Source organism: Monodon monoceros, unplaced genomic scaffold (assembly GCF_005190385.1).
Source record: "Monodon monoceros isolate NGI ecotype Baffin Bay Population unplaced genomic scaffold, NGI_Narwhal_1 Super_Scaffold_19, whole genome shotgun sequence".
Classification (NCBI taxonomy): Eukaryota; Metazoa; Chordata; class Mammalia; order Artiodactyla; family Monodontidae; genus Monodon; species Monodon monoceros.
The window spans coordinates 63003216-63022458 of NW_021703775.1; the positions used below are offsets into that span (position 1 = coordinate 63003216).

Sequence of the window (19243 nt, forward strand, 5' to 3'; positions counted from 1 at the left end):
AGTTAGAAACTGCCTAATGCAGATATAACAATACTGTATTCTATAACCTAGGGTCCACTATGTTTTGGTAAAATTATATAATGTAAACTCAAATTGTTCATGCAACTTTGAAAAAAGATTAAATCGTATTACTACGTATGGAATTCCACCTATTTTGGTAATATATGTGATATATTTTGTTAATAAAATGAGGAATTAAAGTCAACCAATGAAAAGGTGACAAAAAAGATAAATCTATCATTATGTCAGTATTTGGTTAAATGTAAGACAGAAAACTGGGATTCCTTCACTGCATATCACCTAAAGATTTGGTATTATTTAACCAAAATAAAACACTTTGAGAATGATGGGCCACTTACAAATGTACTGAAATTTTTTAATGAGAAAAACTATTAAAAAACTGATAAGTAAAAATTTTAAATTGTCCCAGATGGTAAAATATGTTTTAAAATTTCTGATAAAAATGTTTGCTTTTACTTTGCAAGACATAATTCAGGAGGACCTCAAAGGAAAATGTAGCAATTATGTTTGGAAAATCTATAAAAGAGACTTTTACTTTTAAAATGGATTTTTTCTTTTCCTAAAATGTGTACTCAAGAAGCATGTTTATAAATTTCACTGAAGAAAGTATTATATTTTTAATAATGTGACAGATCCACTCCATCAAGTGGCTCTCTTATAAAGGTAGTGTTATGTCACACTGCAGTCAACTACGAAACCAAAGATAGCAAAATTCAAATTTAGAGAAACAGCTTTCTAAAGGAAGCCTATTTAAAGCCTATAACATTTAGAAGGTTCTCACTGCCCCAAATACATTTTACAAAAATATAGTTTCATTGGTTTCATGAAATGTGAACAAACCTACTATTCTCTAATTAGAGTAAATGATTTAACAGTCGATGCAACGTTGGATTACTAAATAAACTGAAAGCCAAGGAGTCAATATTCCTCATAAAAATAAATTAAATTACAGTACATCATGGTCTTGGTTGTCCAATTCTATTGTTAGTTCCATATCTACTTGGTATATTTGTAAAACCAGTCCTGAATCCTTGGGTTGCTCCAATTCCTGGAACTCCAAGTCCTTGATTAAGCATGCTGCTATAAGGTGTGTGTCCATGATTAAGACCCAAACCATAAGGTCTTGTTTGAGTATTAAGAAGAATAACTGGGCTCACGTTTTTTCCAGGGGTGTTAAATGAAAATTCTGGAGGTGGACTACTGGGTTTAGCTGGAGTTGATGTAACAGGGTTGGAATCGTCAGTACCCTTTAAAGGAGGCATTGGGATTATGTGATGATCTGAAAAGTTTAGGACATTGGCTGCAACAGGCCCAGACAGTAAGGCAGGCCTGATCCAATCATCCTTGAAAATCTGAACAGTCAGAGTAGATACTAGTGTGTACAGCCTGTTGGTCACATGAGCAAGAACCATTTGTTCATTTGCATCTCGTCGAATTCTCACATGAACAGATCCAGCCTAAAAGGGACAAAATCATATGAAAGAGACTGCTTAGAATTATACTACTGAAAATTCCATTAGAAATGAACATTTTATTTATGATTTGGTTGTAACATTACTTGGTATTTTCTTTAAAACAAGAGAAAACTTAATGTCTTGATATTCCTTAAAGACTACTTAGTAGTAATTATCAATGTAAAGAGTTAATAAAATAATTTATGACTCTAAATAAAATGTGACTTTTTAAAATATTAAAAAAAGAAATCCATGTAGGAGGAAGGCAGACATGTTGTAACACAAGGCAGAATACAAATGAAGTATATGGAAAATGCACTGAAAGGTCAGAGAATGCATATTAATTCAATTGAGGAAGACTTCAAAAGAAGATGGCATTTGATCTGCGTTGGTGGTCAAATGAAATTTCAAAAGGCAGAGACAGGCATTCTAAGCTGAGGGAATAGCAATTAAAACCCATGGCATGTTTGGGCAAGAATAAGCAATATTATTATATAAAAAGAAGTACAATATTTCAGGGAGCAGAAAAACAATGAAAGAGAGAAAAGACAGGAAGAAAAGGAAGAGGAAAGGAGGAAAGAAATAAGGAAAGGAAGAACAGAAAGAAGAAAGATAGGTCAGGTAATAAAGGTAAAAAGAAAGGCTAGGAGGGGGTTCTAAAAACCATGAGTAAGGAGTTTTAGTTGCAGCAATCAAACAGAAGTAAAATAATTAGTGTTCAGAAAATTACAGTTATGGATAATTGCTAATTAGTTAGGAAATGACTGCAACAGTCTAGGTTAGAAATGAAGAAGGCTGAGATAGGACAGATATAATGGGACCAGAGAGGGACAGATGGATTCATGATATTCCATGGGCGATCTTAATTCTCAACTGGATATAATGAATGAGGGAGATGAAGTCATCAAAGATGATCTCAAGGTTTCTAGCCTAGGTTACTAGGATACAGAGCACCAGGCATTACAATGATGGTTATAAGTATGCTTATTAACTTGATAAGATGTTCATCATACATTTTGTCTTTAAAAGATAGTAAAATAACAGGTACAACAATGTTCATAGTTTGATTAAAACACACACACAGAAAAATACCAAGAATGATATCACATGATCATCTCAATAGATGAAGAAAAAGCATTTGACAAAATTCAACACCATTTATGATAAAAACTCTCAACAAAGTTGGTATATAGGGAACATATATCAAAATAATAAAGGCCATTTATGACAAACACACAGCTAACATCATACTCAATGATGAAAAGCTGAAAGTTTTTCCTCTAAGATCAGGAATAAGACAAGGATGCCCACTCTTGACATTTCTATTTAACATAGTATTAGAAGTCCTAGCCACAACAATCAGAGGAGAATAAGACATAAGATGCATCCAAATTGGAAGGGAAGAAGTAAAATTATCACTATTTGCAGAAGACATGATACTATATATAGAAAACCCTAAAGACTCCACCAGAAAACTATTAGAACTAATAAATGAATTCAGTAAAGTTTCAGGATATAAAACTAATATATAGAAATCTGTTGCATTTCTATATACTAATAATGAACTATCAAAAAGGAAAATCAAGAAAATCCCACTTACAATTGAATCAAAAAGGATAAAATATCTAGGAATAAATTTAACCAAGGAAGGCTTCCCTGGTAGTGCAGTGGTTAAGAACCCGCCTGCCAATGCAGGGGACACGGGTTCTAGACCTGGTCCAGGAAGATTCCACATGCTGCAGAGCAACTAAGTCTGTGAGCCACAACTACTGAGCCTGCGCTCTAGAGCCCGCAAGCCACAACTACTGAAGCCCGCAGACCTAGAGCCCATGCTCCACAACAAGAGGAGTCACTGCAATGAGAAGCCCGCGCACCACAACGAAGAGCAGCCCCCACTCGCCACAACTAGAGAAAGCCCGCGTGCAGCAACGAGGACCCAACGCAGCCAAAATAAATAAAATAAAGTTAATTAATTAAGAAAAAAAATTTAACCAAGGAGGTAAAAGACCCATACTCTATAAGGCACCAATGAAAGAAACTAAAGATGATACCAATAAATGGAAAGATAGTTTGTGTTCATGGACTGGATGAATTAATATTGTTAAAATGTCCATACTACACAAAGCAATCTACAGATTCAATGCCACCCTATCAAAATACCCATGGCATTTTTCAGAGAACTAGAACAAGTAATCCCAAAATTTATGTGGAACCACAAAAGACCCCAAATAGACAAAGCAATCTTGAGAAGGAAGAACAAAGGTATTGTGCTCCCTGACTTCAAATTATACTATAAAAGTTACAGTAATCAAAACAGTATAGTACTGGCACAAAAACAGACACATAAATCAATGGAACAGAACAGAGAGCCCGGAAATAAACCCACACACATATGGTCAATTAATCGACAACAAAGGAGGTAGAAAACACAATGGGGAAAAGACAGTCCCTTCAATAAGTGGTGCTGGGAAAACTGGACAGTTACATACAAAAGAATGAAACTAGAACATTTTCTCATACCATATACACAAATAAACTTAAAACAGATCAAAGACTTAAATTTAACACCTGAAACCATAAAACTCCTAGAAGAAAACACAGGCAGTAAGGTCTTTAACATCAGTCTTCTCAGTATTTTTCTGATCTGCCTCCTCAGGCAAGGGCCACAGATGCAAAAATAAACAAACGGGACCTAATCAAACTAGAAAGCTTTTGCACAGTGAAGGAAACCATCAATAAAATGAAAAGGCAACCTAGTCAGTGGGAGAAGACATGTGCAAATGATGTCTGATAAGGACATAAAAAAGTCATACAATTCAACATCAAAAATAAAAAAACCCAATTAAAAAATGGCCTTGGGGGACTTCCCTAGTGGTCCAATGGTTAAGACTCTGTGCTTCTACTGCAGGGGGCACAGGTTCGATCCCTGGTGGGGGAACTAAGATCCCACATGCTGCGTGGTGTGGCCAGGAAAAAAAAAAAAGGGCTTGGGATTAACAAAAACACACTACTATATATAAAACAGATAACCAACAAGCACCTACTGTATAGCCCAGGGAACTCTGCTCAATATTCTGTAATAACCTATATGGGTAAAGAATCTGAAAAAGAATGAACGTATGTATATGTATAACTAAATCAATTTGCTGTACACCTGAAACTAACACAACATTGTAAATGAACTACACTCCAATTAAAAAAAAAAGTGGGGGTGCAGGCAGAGGACCTGAACAGGCATTTTTCCAAAGAAGGCGTACAAAAGGCCAACAGGAACATGAAAGGACGCTCAACATCACTCATCATCAGGGAAATGCAAATCAAAATCACAATGAGATTTCACCTCATACTTATCAAAATGGCTACTGTCAAAAAGATAAAAAATAACAAGTGTTGGCAAAGATATGGAGAAAAGGGAACCACAGTACATCACTGGTGAGAATGTAAAGTGTTACAGTCACTACAGAAAACTGTACAGAGGTTCCTCAAAAATTAAAAACGAAAGTATCATACAATCCAACAATTCCACTCCTGGGTATTTATCTGAAGAAAATGAAAACACTAATTCAAAAAGATAAATGCACCCCAATGTTCATAGTGGCATTATTTACAATACCAAGATATGGAAGCAACCGAAGTGCCCACTGACAGATAAATGGATACAGACATGGTATACATGTAGAGTGGAATATTACGCAGCCATAAAAAAGAATGAAATCTTGCCATTTGCAACAACTTGGATGGACCTGAAGGGTATTATGCTTAGTGAAATAAGTCAGATGGAGAAAGACAAATCCTGTATGTTTCCACTTATATGTGGAATCAAAAAAACAAAACAAATGAAGAAACAGAATAAAACAAAAATAGACGCACAGATACAGAGAACTAATGGTTACCAGAGGAGAGAGCAGTGAGGGAAGGGGCAAAATAGGTGAAGGGTTATTAAGAGATACAAACTAACAGTTATAAAATAAGTGTAAGTCACAGGGATGTAATGTACAACACAGGGAATACAGTCAATATTTTATAATTTAGTATGGTGTATAATCTATAAAAATATCAAATCACTATGTTGGGGGGAAAAACGAATGACAGCACTTATCTCTAGATGGTAGAATTATTAAGGATTTTTGTTCTTTTTGACTTAAGTTCTAATTTTTCTAACAATGGGGTATATTTGTATAATAAAAACTTAAATAAAAATACGTACTAAAAAAACAAGCAACAGACAGAACAAAAATATATAGTAAATAAAATATATAGCAGACATTGTTGATTTTTAGATAAACTCAGATTTCAAAAAAAGAAAAAACTATAACAGCACCTAAATTAGCAAAATAGTTGGCTTAGTTACAATGGGTCTAAATCTATGGCTTGAGCACTAATAAGAGCGTTATTGCTAATCATGAGATAAAGAAAATATCTTACTGCTTGAATTTGACTTCCATTTTTATTACTTTTAGGTAAGAAAAGCCATGTCTACAAATCGAGTCATCTTTGATTTCTCCCTTTCCTTTGCCACTGTGAGATGGTAATCTCAGTTTTCACTATACAAAATTATAAAAGATACTGTATCTCCTCTTTCAGTCTGATATGGAAGTCAAAGCAATTAAAATAAGTGAAAACCATTTCCAAGTATGAGCTTGAACAGTGTCCTATGATAATGGTGTTTGCATTAATCTATGGCTTTTGTGACAATTATTCCTGGCAGCCCAAAAGCTTGTTTTATTAATTTCCTTGGTCTTAATTAGGCATCACATTGGTGTAGCTGTTGGATGGCCAAGTTCTGAACAGCAGAGATGATTGTGTTTATAAGCCACCCAGCTAAATAAACACTTGTCTACTAGTTTGTTACTATCAATACAATTAAAAGAATGATTAAAAGTGAACTGTAAGGGGGCTTTCCCTGGTGGCACAGTGGTTAGGATTCCACACTTCCAATGCAGGGAGGGCCTGGGTTCAATCCCTGGTCAGGGAACTAGATCCCACATGTGTGCTGCAACTAAGGAGCTCACGAGCCAAACTAAGGAGCTTGCTTGCCTCAACTAAGACCTGGAACAACCAAATAAGTAAAATAAATTAAAAAATATTAAAAAAAAAAAGTGAACTGCAAGGGACTTCCCTGGTGGTGCAGTGGTTAAGAATCCACCTGCCAATGCAGGGGACACAGGTTCGATCCTTGGTCTGGGAAGATCCCACATGCCGCAGAGCAACTAAGCCCATGTGCCACAACTACTGAGCCTGCACTCTAGAGCTCGCTACCTGCAACTACTGAGCCCACGTTCTGCAACTACTGAAGCCCATGTGCTCTAGGGCCTTCGAGCTGCAACTACTGAGCCCATGTGCTGCAACTACTAAAGCCCCCACACCTAGAGCCCATGCTCTGCAACAAGAGAAGCCCCCACTTGCCGCAACTAGAGAAAGCCTGCACGCAGCAACAAAGACCCAATGCAGCCAAAAAATAATTAATTTAAAAAAATCTTTTAGGTATAGAAGCAAAAAGATCAAGTCACATATAAAGGTGAAAAAAAAATCAGACTATGTATGATCAGGCTTTATCACCATAATGCTTTATGCCAGAGGAAAATGGAGTAATATATTTAAGAAACTCAAGGAAATAAAATATGTGCTCAGGATTTTATATCCGGCTAAACGATTTTCAAGTATAATGTTCACAACTGTTTTCAACATTCAAAAATTTAGGGAATATTGTTCCCAAGGGCCTTTCCTGAAGAATTTACTAGAGAATGAGTTTTAGATATCCAAAAGACTAGAGAGGGGAAGAGAAGGAAAAGGAAGAGATGAAGCAGCCATTTTTTGCTAAAAGAGTATAAGCCTGAAACTAAAGACTGCAAAGTAGTGATATTGAGCTGTTGGACCAACCCTAATCTGCCTACCTCTGAAATCTGTGTTATGCTACAAAAGTCAAATCCTATTTTCTTTTTAAAAATGATATTGTAGAAGAGTAGTATTTAATAACATGGAAAACTATTCATTATATATTAAGTGAAAAGAGCAGATTATAAAACAGCATGACCTCATTTTCTAAAGAGAGTAAGTATACAAGTATTAACACCAAAACATCAATAGGATTATGGTTGTTTAAATTTTTTTTTCTGGGTACTTTCCTGTATTTTCTTCATCATTCCTGACACAGGAATAAAATCATGCCATAACAAAATCTCTTTGGTAATGAGGTCTAAATTGGACTAGAAAACACGGAATTTTATGCTGAAGCAGCTGTTATTATAACTCTTTAACAAATTCAGCAAAAATATCCAAAATAAGAATGGTAATAAAAAAGAAAATAATTGCACATTTTACTTCTGCAACATTTTTGTATTTAGGAATGTATGACTATGGATTTTTCTTTTTTGGACAGCCCAGTATTGAGATCATTTAGTTTGAAAGGAAAAAAATGAAAGAAGAAAAACAATTCTCAGGTTACTAAATCCATCTACATTTTTTACTTTATTGAACAGAAATGGGAATCAAAGGATCTATAAAAATTTTAAAGAAATACTTTTTTCAGTTTTAAAAAGTATAAACTAAGTTTATAAACTTTGTTTTATAACTATGTTTTAAACTATGTTTAAACTAAAGTAATATATAGAAAGCATACCAATGAGCCAAAACCTAGGGTCCAAAAATGCTCATTTCGGACTTCCAAAACTCCATCCAACGTAGATACCTAATCAAAAACACAGAAATAGGGCTTTTGTATTTGACATAACCAACACAATTCAGTCACATTATGGATTTGCTGTAAGCCTAGAAATGACATGGCCAAACCCTGCCTGAAGACACTTACTAGCCAAGAGAAGTCCCAGACCATTCACTCCAGATGCCATTTCTGCTTGTTCAATACTAAGCCAGGGCCTTCTTTTCCAGTTTATTCTCTGCACCCATCCCTCAAGAATCAGGTCTTTACTTCCCTCATTCACACCTTGTTCAACAGTGTGTAGTTCTTTTCACCTTATTAGTATAGTATATATTTATATTCAGCACTTGTGGTATCAGAATTTTTTTGTCTTCTCAATCATTCCTTTCTCTGGATTCCCTTTTAACAAATTTCTGTACAATACAGGATGTTATTTGGATGTGGGCCAAAAGGAAATTCCAAGGCCAGATTATACAGTGTGTGGCCCATTGATACAGTGGCACAGACCCCACTAGGTGAAGCAAGTGGCCAGCTATATTGATCAAAGTGGCCGCTGTGATACTGACAACCAATAGTTTTAAACACTCTCAACATTCAAATAATTTGATTATCTTATTCCTTCATTAGTTAACAGTTGGAATTTTATAACCATACAAAATCTAAACCTACAGATCAAGATATTAGGTGCTGAAGCAATCACCATGTAAAGGTGGCCTCTGACTTAATCAAAATCCTAGGTTTGAATACAAAATCATAAAAATCACAGCATTTATATAGCAAATAGTGTGGCCTTTAGACTATTACCGTCTACATTTATTGGGTTGGCCAAAAAGGTCGTTCCGGTTTTTCATAACATCTTATGGAAAAATTCAAATGAACTTTCTGGCCAACCCAATATTTCAAGTGAATCTGGCTTCCAGACTGTGCAATTCGTCAAATTGTTCTATTTTTGTCACTATGTTATGTCTCCTACTATATCATTGTAAAGAACAAAAACTTCCCTAAAATAAAATTCTAGAAAGAGTTGAAATTATTTGTACCCACTCTTTGCATTCTCTAATTATAAATTAAAATGATTTTACTTATTATTCCATCTTACCTCTCTGATAAGTTTGTCCAACTGACCAATAACATGGGGTGGTGTTGTCTGGGGAAAAAAATAAAATAAAATATGAATCTAGAGAGAGAAAAAACTTTTGCAACAGTAGTCCTGACACTAAAAAAATTGGGTTTTACACCAGCCTTTGCTTTGTTTCACATGTGCCCTATCATGATTTAGGGAAGAAAGGCTTTAATTGACCCACTAATAAAGCAGCATCAGAAATCAGCCCATGCTTATTTCTTATATTGCAAAAAAGCTGCTATCTCTAGAACCAAATAATCAATAAAAAAATCTTTAAGAAAGTAAAATTTTGTATAAGGCATAGCACTATAAAACTAATCTAATTGTTATTACTGCTTCTGGAGAGGGAGATACAACCCATAAGTTTTAGAAAAGGCATGAGGGAAAGACAGAAGGAAAAGCAGTGCTTACACATTCATCTAGTCCTGGGAAACTACCTTTCTATTCAAGTGCTTGTCTACAGGTGTTCCTATTGTTTCAATAAGTAGTGATTTCGCATTTTAAATTTAAAAGTCTCACTAATTCAAGAATAGAAAATAAGAAAACAATCATAACCAGATTATACAATAGCCAAAGCACATTTATTAGGGGAAAATGAATATCTAAAAAAGATTTTAAGTAATATTGTTTTCACTTGAAACATTATTAGAGGCAAAATATTTTCATTTATGCTTTTGCCTTACAACTACATGAAGATCTGTGCCTATTTTGTGCATCAATAGTACTTCATCTGGTTCTTTTTTTTTTTTTTTGCGGTACACGGGCCTCTCACTGTTGTGGCCTCTCCCGTTGCGGAGCACAGGCTCCGGACGCGCAGGCTCAGCGGCCATGGCTCACGGGCCCAGCTGCTCCGCAGCATGTGGGATCTTCCCGGATCAGGGCACGAACCCGTGTCTCCTGCATCGGCAGGCAGACTCTCAACCACTGTGCCACCAGGGAAGCCCTGGTTCTTTTTTTAAAAAATAAATTTATTTATTTATTTTTGGCTGAGCTGGGTCTTTGTTGCTGCGTGTGGGCTTTCTCTAGTTGCAGCGAGCGGGAGATACTCTTCATTTTGGTGTGAGGGCTTCTCACTGCGGTGGCTTTCCTTGTTGCAGAGCACAGGCTCTAGAGTGCAGGCTCGATAGTTGTGGCGCACAGGCTTAGCTGTTCCGCGGCATGTGGGATCTTCCCGGACCAGGGCTTGAACCCATGTGCCCTGCATTGGCAGGCGAATTCTTAACCACTGCGCCACCAGGGAAGTACCATCTGGTTCTTACTATTAAAATTTCAGAGATTATTGTTTGGCTTCATTTCCAACAGTGCCCTCCAGTAGCTAAAAATTTCATCATCTGGTAGAAGAACCCATATTGTTTTATAATCTGGTAAAAGAACATAGCTAATTTTAAAGCATGCATATTGAAAGAAGAGCCTTACCTGGAGTAGTACTTTCCCACTGTACACACTCATGGGATACATAGTGCCAAATGTCATCAGAGCAATGGCTATGGCTGATGCAGTATCTACAGCAAAATAATTACTGAAAAGAAAAAAACAATTCTAAATCTTAAATGTATGCTTCACTGGGCTTTTTACAATTTAATCTACCAAACTTTAATTATCTAAAGCAACAGGACTGTTTTACCACAGCTGGCCACTACTAGCAATGAGAGCATCTCAAAGGAAAATAAAAGGTTTTCAGAATCCTTTCTTGCCAAAGTTTAGGGAGAAATAACTAATATTTATGTTAATTAGTGTGACGAGAGATGATGAAGAAAAATAATGTGAGCATTTCCCCACAATGTATTTTCAATCTACTTGTCAACTATAAATATTTCATATATATTTATTTGCTGCAACAAATAAAAACCTTTAACTGGTAATTTCTGATACAGGAAGACCAATAGAATTCATCAGTGATTCTATCAATTTTGCTGTAAACGATAACTCCAATAATTACTATTAAAATTTTTCAAATTCCCCAGGAATTTCACAAGGTGAGATTCTCCAGGAATTTGCTATAGCAACATTGTGACTGAAGTGCAACATCTCATCAGTAGTTCACTGTTCTATTAACAAGACAGACCAAAATGCCAATGGTTACAAAGCTGATCATGTACCCTTTTTCACTTTTTCCCATATGTTGGGAATAGAAACATGAGTAAAGACATAGATTCTGCCTTTGAAATGGCAGGAAACATACATGTGAAAAATATAATAAAGGACTTTGGGTACAAAGGAGAAGTCCTACAGGGTATCATGGATGCACAAAGGAGTGAGTGGCAAGCCTACTGGGGTAGGGATAATGCAGAAACGCTAAATATAAAAAGAGGTGACAGGGGTTTCCCTGGTGGTCCAGTGGTTAAGACTCCACGCTTCCACTGAGGGGCGCGCAGGATCGATCCCTGGTCGGGGACGTTCCAGCAGCAAAAAAAAAGAAAGAAAAAAAAAGAGGTGACATTTGAGCTGAGCCTTCAAGATGAGCAAGATGATGCGAGCAAGATACTGTAGACAGTGAAAGCAGCATGTGCAAGGGCGTGAAAACCCTGATGCAGCAATGAAACTATCAACAGTTAAGTATATATAGACGGATGGCTAGTAAGGTTGGTAGAAGCTTCACTGTGTTAACAACTTTTAATTATTTTAAGTACCCAAAAGAGAATTTTGAAACAGGAAAACATTATGTTCCGATTTGCAACTTTTAATGATCACATTAAATGATCACATCAGTAGCAAAATAGCAGATAACTAAAGATGTGTGAGAATAAAAATTATAAGATCAGAAGACTATTCTAATTAGGCCAAGGAAATGATCACAAAGGCCTCAATTTAGGAAAAAGAATGGGAAGAAGGGTAAGATAATATTAAAAAGAAAGATTAAACAAGAGTAGGTGACAAGACTGTTTACAACAGCCAAGACATGGAAACAACTTACGTTTCTGTTGACAGATAAATGGATAAAGAAAATGTGGCATATACATACATAAATATATACACAATGGAATATTAGTCAGCCATAAGAAGGAAATCCTGCCATTTGTGACATGGATGGACCTTGAGGGCATTATGCTAAGTGAAATAAGCCAGACACAAAAGGACAAATATGTATAATTTCATTTATATGAAGTACTTAGAGTAGTCAGATTCACAGAGACAGAAAGTAGGATAGTGGTTGCCAGGGGCTGGGTGGAGGTAGAATGGGTAGTAATTATTTAATGGGCACAGTTTCAGTTAGGGAAGATGAAAAAGTTCTGGAGGTGGATCGTGATGATGATTGCACAACAAAGTGAATGCACTAAATGCCTGTGAAAGTACTGAACTGTATGCTTGGAAATGGTTAAAATAGTAAATTTTATTTTATGTATGTTTTAACACAATTTAAAAGCAGAATGCAAAGGAATAGACTGTAGTAGCATTCACTGAGACACAAAGTACAAGAAAAAGCAGTTTTGGGGATGGGGGGAAATAGGTTCAGTTGAGGTGGACATGAACAGAAGATATGCTTTTTGGAATTCAGTAGAGATCTGGGCTAGAAATAAAAATGTAGGAATCACATAGAGGTAGTAAATAAAAACATAATTGTATGTGATATGCTAGGAGAGTATGCAAAACGGCAGGGAGTCACCGAATCACGTCATAAAATTAAGCTTAAGGCTGCTAAAGTCTCTTTCCTAATAGACTTGCTTTTTCTAAAGTTGATTCACATCTACTTCCTGTCTTCCCTCGCTCAGCAACAGTCAATGTGATTCATCTCTCTTTTACCCTCTTCTCAGTCTCACTCATCAGGTCAGCAGCAAGGAATTTAAACAGTTTTCCAGCCTGCATTATAGACTGTGGTGAAAATTTCTTATTGAATCCAACCCCCATAATTTTTCAGATGAAGACACTTGAGGACAAGACTTGACCAAAGTTGCACAGATCACAAGCAAACATACTATAAGCTTAATCCCTAGCCATCCTACTGATGCCCCAGGAATCGAAACACACTTGATAGCAATAAAAAATACTTACTTAATTTCAATTAGCATATAAGTAATACAAAGAGCAAATGCTCCAGCAAGATCAATCAAAACAAATGGATTCATTCGGGGAAGGAAGATACTGCTAAGTCCTGGAATAATTCCACACAAGCTATGAAAAAACAAATAAAAAGAGTATTCATTAGTAGAACTTACATAATACTGATGAAAGTCATATAAAAGATGACTTGTATTTTAGTATATCTTTTAAAGAAAGCAAAGAGAATTTGGGAACAAAACTCTCACTCATAAAGGTCTCTTTTCTATCACCAATTAAAAAGTAAGAAAAAGTAAAGGGAGAATAAGAATCTGATCTGTGAGATTCACGTAGTAACCTCAGCAATAATAATGCTGAGACAGATGCATTTCTTGGGCATTCCTTTAACGTTATGTATATCATGAAATCCCATAACATCTTACCTTCGACTAAGATCTGCAACATGCTCTTGAAGCCAACTCGTACTAGCAGCTTTAAAAAGAAAATACTTAAATTATGTATATAGAATAAACCATAACCAGAAATACTTGATTCTTAAATTTAAAAAATAAGTTCGATCATGACTGTATAACATTACAAAATATCACGTTATTCCTCAAATCTAGAACTTTTTTCTCTTTTATGCCTTTAGGATACTAAATGAAAAGCAGTTTCAACTGCAATATACAGCTGACCTGAAGGAATAAGTGAACTTAACGTATTTCATTGCTACTATTAATTTGAAGTTTTAAAGGCTTATTATAGTGTAAAGCGAAGCTTCCTAACCAGTGTGCTGAGAATGGGTTGCAGGTACACCGATTACTAACTCGCTCAGCTCTCAGAAAGGCCAGGTGGGAATCTGGCTACATGCAGACGCCTGCCAGTTACTGTCCCTGGACAAGTAGCCTCCAGGCTCAAGCATCCTCTTACATTTATCTCAGGGTGCTATAGAAATTCTCATTTTTTAATGTGTACCATGATGTAAAAAAGAACAGCAAGCCATATAAGAAGTAGCCTGGTACAGCAGTTTAAGAGCAGACTCTGATGCCAGAATACCTGGCTTCAACCCCAGCTCTGCCCTTAACTAGATGTGTAGCCTGAGACAAGTGACAATTTCTCAGGGCCTCAGTGTAAAATGGGGATAATATCAATAAAATGATTTACCTATGGTTATAGGAAGAATTAAAACGGGTTCTATGTAAAGCGTTTATCACAGTGCCTGGCAGACAGAAAGTGCTCAGTATTATTTTCCACTTAAATTTCAACTAATGTTGTATAATAAATTTTGATGTTTCTGTGAACTTTCATTTCCAGCTAATAAAAATACAAACTAGATGATTTTTCTAGAAATAAATTTGGCAATATACATCAAAGACTTAAAAAAAGTGTTTTTTTTTTTTTTTTTTTTGTGGTACATGGGCCTCTCACTGTTGTGGCCTCTCCCGTTGCGGAGCACAGGCTCCAGACGCGCAGGCTCAGCGGCCATGGCTCACGGGCCTAGCCGCTCCTCGGCATGTGGGATCTTCCTGGATCGGGGCACGAACCCGTGTCCCCTGCATCGGCAGGCGGACTCTCAACCACTGCGCCACCAGGGAAGCCCAAAATAGTGCGTTTTTAACCCATTTATAATTTATTCTTTGGGAAGAAGAAGTGGAAATGCATACAAGAAATCTGGTACAAAAAAGGGTGGGGCTGCCCTGGTGGCGCAGTGGTTGCGAGTCCGCCTGCCGATGCAGGGGACACGGGTTCGTGCCCCGATCCAGGAAGATCCCACATGCCGAGGAGCGGCTAGGCCCGTGAGCCATGGCCGCTGAGCCTGCGCGTCCGGAGCCTGTGCTCCGCAACAGGAGAGGCCACAACAGTGAGAGGCCCGCGTACCGCAAACAAAAAAACAAACAAAAAAGGGTGGTTATAGCATTATTTGTAAAAGGTTATATATTATTCTATATAACAATAGACTGTTTAAAAATATTCATGACAAAATATTATGCAAGCCTTAAAAAATCATTTTTTCAAAGAGTATTTAATGACAGGCAATACTCAAGACATAATGTTAACTGAAAAAAGCTAAACATAAAATTGTTAATTGATACAATTCTAAATATGTAAAAAATATATATACATGTGCATAGAAAAGAAATTAAAGGAACAAAATAGGAATGTTAACAGATGTTGTCTCTGGGTCATGAGATTATCAATACTGTTTCCTTCTTGTATCTTTCTGATCTTCACAGAGAGATACAGTTTCTAAACCTCTGTACCTTCTTAGAATTTCTAGAATGAGCATTATACTATTCTAATAAAGTTTTTTCTAAAAAATTCTGGTCATCACAAATATCATTATTTAATTTTCTAGTTCATGCAGTAATTCTTAAACTCTAACTCATACAAATACAACTCATACTTTGTAACACTCAGGAAGTTGTTTAAACCTGAATGGGTATTTCAGAAAGCTTTCTTCCCTTGGTTATCTTGGTATTCAAGTCAGTGAGACCTAAAAAGACCCTCACCTATTTTTGCTTCAAAGTACAGGTGTGTGGGTCTGTGTACACAGCCCACTTTTGTTTTTACCTCACTTCTCCATCCATCAGTGGTTAACCCTTTGTAGGTTAGTGGGATTCCAAAACACTGAAATTATTGAAAAATGCCAATAATTTAGACCACTGGAGTGAAAAGTCTATCTGAATTTTTAAAGACTTGAAAATAAAAGAATATATCAAAAGGAATAAAGTTTTGCTACTTTTAAATATATGCCTACCCACCATTGCCCAAGAGAAGTTCCTGGGAACTTATCTAATTAACAAAATACAATTATTTACAATGAGCATAGCAACTAGTCTATGTACACTGATGCTTCTAAAATGCTTGCAATAAAAAAAAAAATGCTTGCAATAAACTTTTCTTAAGTAGGTTATACATGTAAAATCTCATTCATGTTACTTGGTAAATGTAATTTTTTACTGCATGTAATTTAATACATAAGTCAGTTTTGCCTGTTTTTAAGTAATATGTTATTTTAAAGCTTGTAATAATTAGTTTCTGTTTCATAATTTTTTGCTCAGAGAAAGACTTTAGAACCTTTGGGGTAGTCCCCTCTTCTCTTCAGGATATACTTTCTCATTGATCTATGAATTAATGAAACAAACAAAAGACCTGTTTTTATGAGAGATTAATTGGTTTTTTATTAATGGTAAATAAAAACATACCTTCAGAGACATAAGCAAACGGTTTATTCCGAATAGAAAGCATTGTAAACAGGTTGAAAGAAAGAGCCACAAAAGTACCAACTAATAATCTTCCCCTGAAAAAAACAACATTCATGATTATTTTTTTCTTGGTAATGTCAATACGTAATTTCAGCATGTAGAGAGACTAAGAGATGGGAAGGCAGAGTGGTCTGCTTCAATGGTTTAGTATTTGCAGAGCCAGAATCTGAACTTGGTTCTAGCCCCATGACCAATGTCCTGTCTACTGTTGCTCCACCTTACACAGGACCAAAAAAAAAAAAAAAAAGACTCTTAGCATTAACAGTATCTTCTTACAGGTAATTGCTGTTATAAATTTTTAGAAATGCTAATGGTATTTGGTTTACAGTCCACTGGCTGGGTCAGACTATCCTGAATTAAACTGATCAGAATAGGTAAAGTCCACATAGTTGGCCACTATGTTGTAAATAATAGCAATTCCATCTTTTCTACAGCTGCTACTAAAAGACTTGGAGGATCCAATCTTAAATTACAGAAGACCAGATGGGGCTGGCTTAGGATATTGACCTGGGCCTAGAAATACCGAGGGACCTAAAATCAGGGTAGAAAGGCCTTCCTGTTCAGTATAAAAATTTAAGGGCTTGGGAACAGTTAAGGGTGAAAAGAGGGAGTCTTGGGATTTGGGGATTTTGCTTGTGAAATATCAATGAAATATATATTACCACACTCTGAACTCTGATATTGGCCAAAGTAACCACTATTTAATAACATATCAATTAACAACTGGGAATCAAACTCAATAGTAAATTATATGTTATGTTAAAAGCAGAATCTCACGTGTGTATCTCAGGCTGCTCCAAAAAGCGTTCTGCACTAAAAGAAGGAAATAATGTATTAAATAAGTCCTACAAATTATAAAATTATAAGACTTTATTAAATATATAATTAATAAATTCACAAAACTTTTTAAATATGATAACCAACTGTTGATTATTAGTAGTGATGAGACAAGCAGACCCACAAATTATCCTCAAGGTGTAATTCAAACTTTCTCTACCAAACCTGTTTCAATGGGTTTGTACTAAGCATTAAAACATGTCTGTGTGAATCCTTTCCTTTCATTCACACCTATGACTAAATTTAGTAGCATCAAAGAAGGTAATAAAAGAAGGGTGAAAGGAAGGGAGAAAAGTCTGAAACATGAAGAAATTGTACTATCAAAACTCCAGCACTGCTCATTTTATTTGTATACCCTTCCAACCCGACGTGTCTCACTGGATTCTTTCATATTCCCAAAGGTGGCATAGGTAGAATTTGCAGTGACAGTAACATTGTATACAAATGTACCTTTCTTTTAATATAAAGAGAGCTCCCAATTGTGCCAAGACTGTGGACGCAAATACAGCCAGGACTTCTAATCTTTCAAATCTGAAATTGGAAAATTAATTAAATCAGCCTAATTCTTTCAATTCACAAACTAGTATCTCTAGAACACATTCATTCACTCACTATACATGTGCCTACTATAATCCAAATGCTGTTAAAAAGGACAATTTCTAGAATGACAATAAACAATGAACATCACAGATTTTAAAAAGAGTGCCTATTTGTACAACATATACTCCTTAGGGCTTTTATTTTCTAGAAATAACCATTATTATAATAACAGCACTTAATTGACCCATCTTGTGTCAGACACTGGTCGAAGTGTTTAACATATTACCTCATCTAAATCCTTATGAGGGTTAGTTTATCCACTTTTTTTTTAAAAAAAGAGATAAGGAACCTGAACCCCAAAGAGGAAAAGTAACTGTTTAGAGTCATACGGCTTGCAAGTGAAGGAGTCAGGTTTTCAAACTCAGACACTCTGGCTCTAGAGTTCATGATTTTAACCACTACTACACTGCCTCTCCTATCTACACACAATTGCAGTTAACTGAATATGTCTTATAATCCCTAAGCTATCAGCTGGAGGCCAAGGGCTGTTGTCTTATTTATCTTAGTTTCTCCCACTGCACATAGTTTAATGGCATTCAACACTTGTAAGTATATATGCTTAAAATTTCAAGGAAATAATTATCTTCAGAAACGATAATAAAATAATTAACGATGTTCATCACATTAGTTGTTTTTTCCCTCAAATGAGTTGATTTAATTCTAGGTGGTACAGAATTCAGAATATTCAGGAGATAATAAAATAATAAAGGACGTTCATCACATTGCTATTTATAATAGAAAAATGTTGGAATCAACAACATACCATTACACATTATTACAAATATAAGAGAAATGTATTTACTGACATGGAAGGATGGAAATGAAAAAAAGTGGGTTATAGGAGGGTATGAAAAAAACGGTATGTAAATGTAGCAACATTATTTGTGGTAATTGATAAGTTGATACTAAAGTGTGTATTGAAATGCAAATGGTGTAGGAAAGCAAAGACAATCTGAAAAAGAACAAAGCTGGAAGATTTACACTACCAGATAACCAAGATTTCAAAACTACAGTAATTGACACAGTATGGAACTAATTCAAGGATAGACAAATATACCAAATAGAAAAGAGAATCTAGAAACAAACACATACACAGTCACTTGATTAATAAAAAATTAGCACATAAAAGCAATAAAGAATATTTTTTTTCAATAAATAGTGTTTTATCAAACTGAATAGCTATATAGAAACAAATGTGCCTTGACCTTTACCTCAACCCATATACAAAAATCAATTCCAGGGCTTCCCTGATGGCACAGTGGTTAAGAATCCGCCTACCAATGCAGGAGACACAGGTTTGAGCCCTGGT

At 35.7% G+C, this 19243-nt stretch overlaps 1 protein-coding gene across 2 annotated transcripts in view; it reads right to left on the reverse strand.

Moving 5' to 3' along the window:
• Positions 1 to 609: 609 nt before the first annotated feature.
• Positions 610 to 19243, reverse strand: part of SLC30A6 (solute carrier family 30 member 6) — a 35163-nt gene continuing 16529 nt past the window's right edge. The window contains exons 6-14 of one of the 2 annotated variants that reach the window (XM_029232310.1): positions 17785 to 17865; positions 17275 to 17310; positions 16438 to 16532; positions 13675 to 13723; positions 13247 to 13366; positions 10673 to 10775; positions 9233 to 9280; positions 8095 to 8163; positions 610 to 1478 (exon numbers count right to left, since the gene is read on the reverse strand). In XM_029232310.1, coding sequence (XP_029088143.1) covers positions 978 to 1478; positions 8095 to 8163; positions 9233 to 9280; positions 10673 to 10775; positions 13247 to 13366; positions 13675 to 13723; positions 16438 to 16532; positions 17275 to 17310; positions 17785 to 17865 — 1102 coding nt within the window. In that variant the 3' untranslated portion in view covers positions 610 to 977. The remainder of the gene's footprint in view (positions 1479 to 8094; positions 8164 to 9232; positions 9281 to 10672; positions 10776 to 13246; positions 13367 to 13674; positions 13724 to 16437; positions 16533 to 17274; positions 17311 to 17784; positions 17866 to 19243) is intronic. The other variant, XM_029232311.1, reaches the window with a different exon arrangement.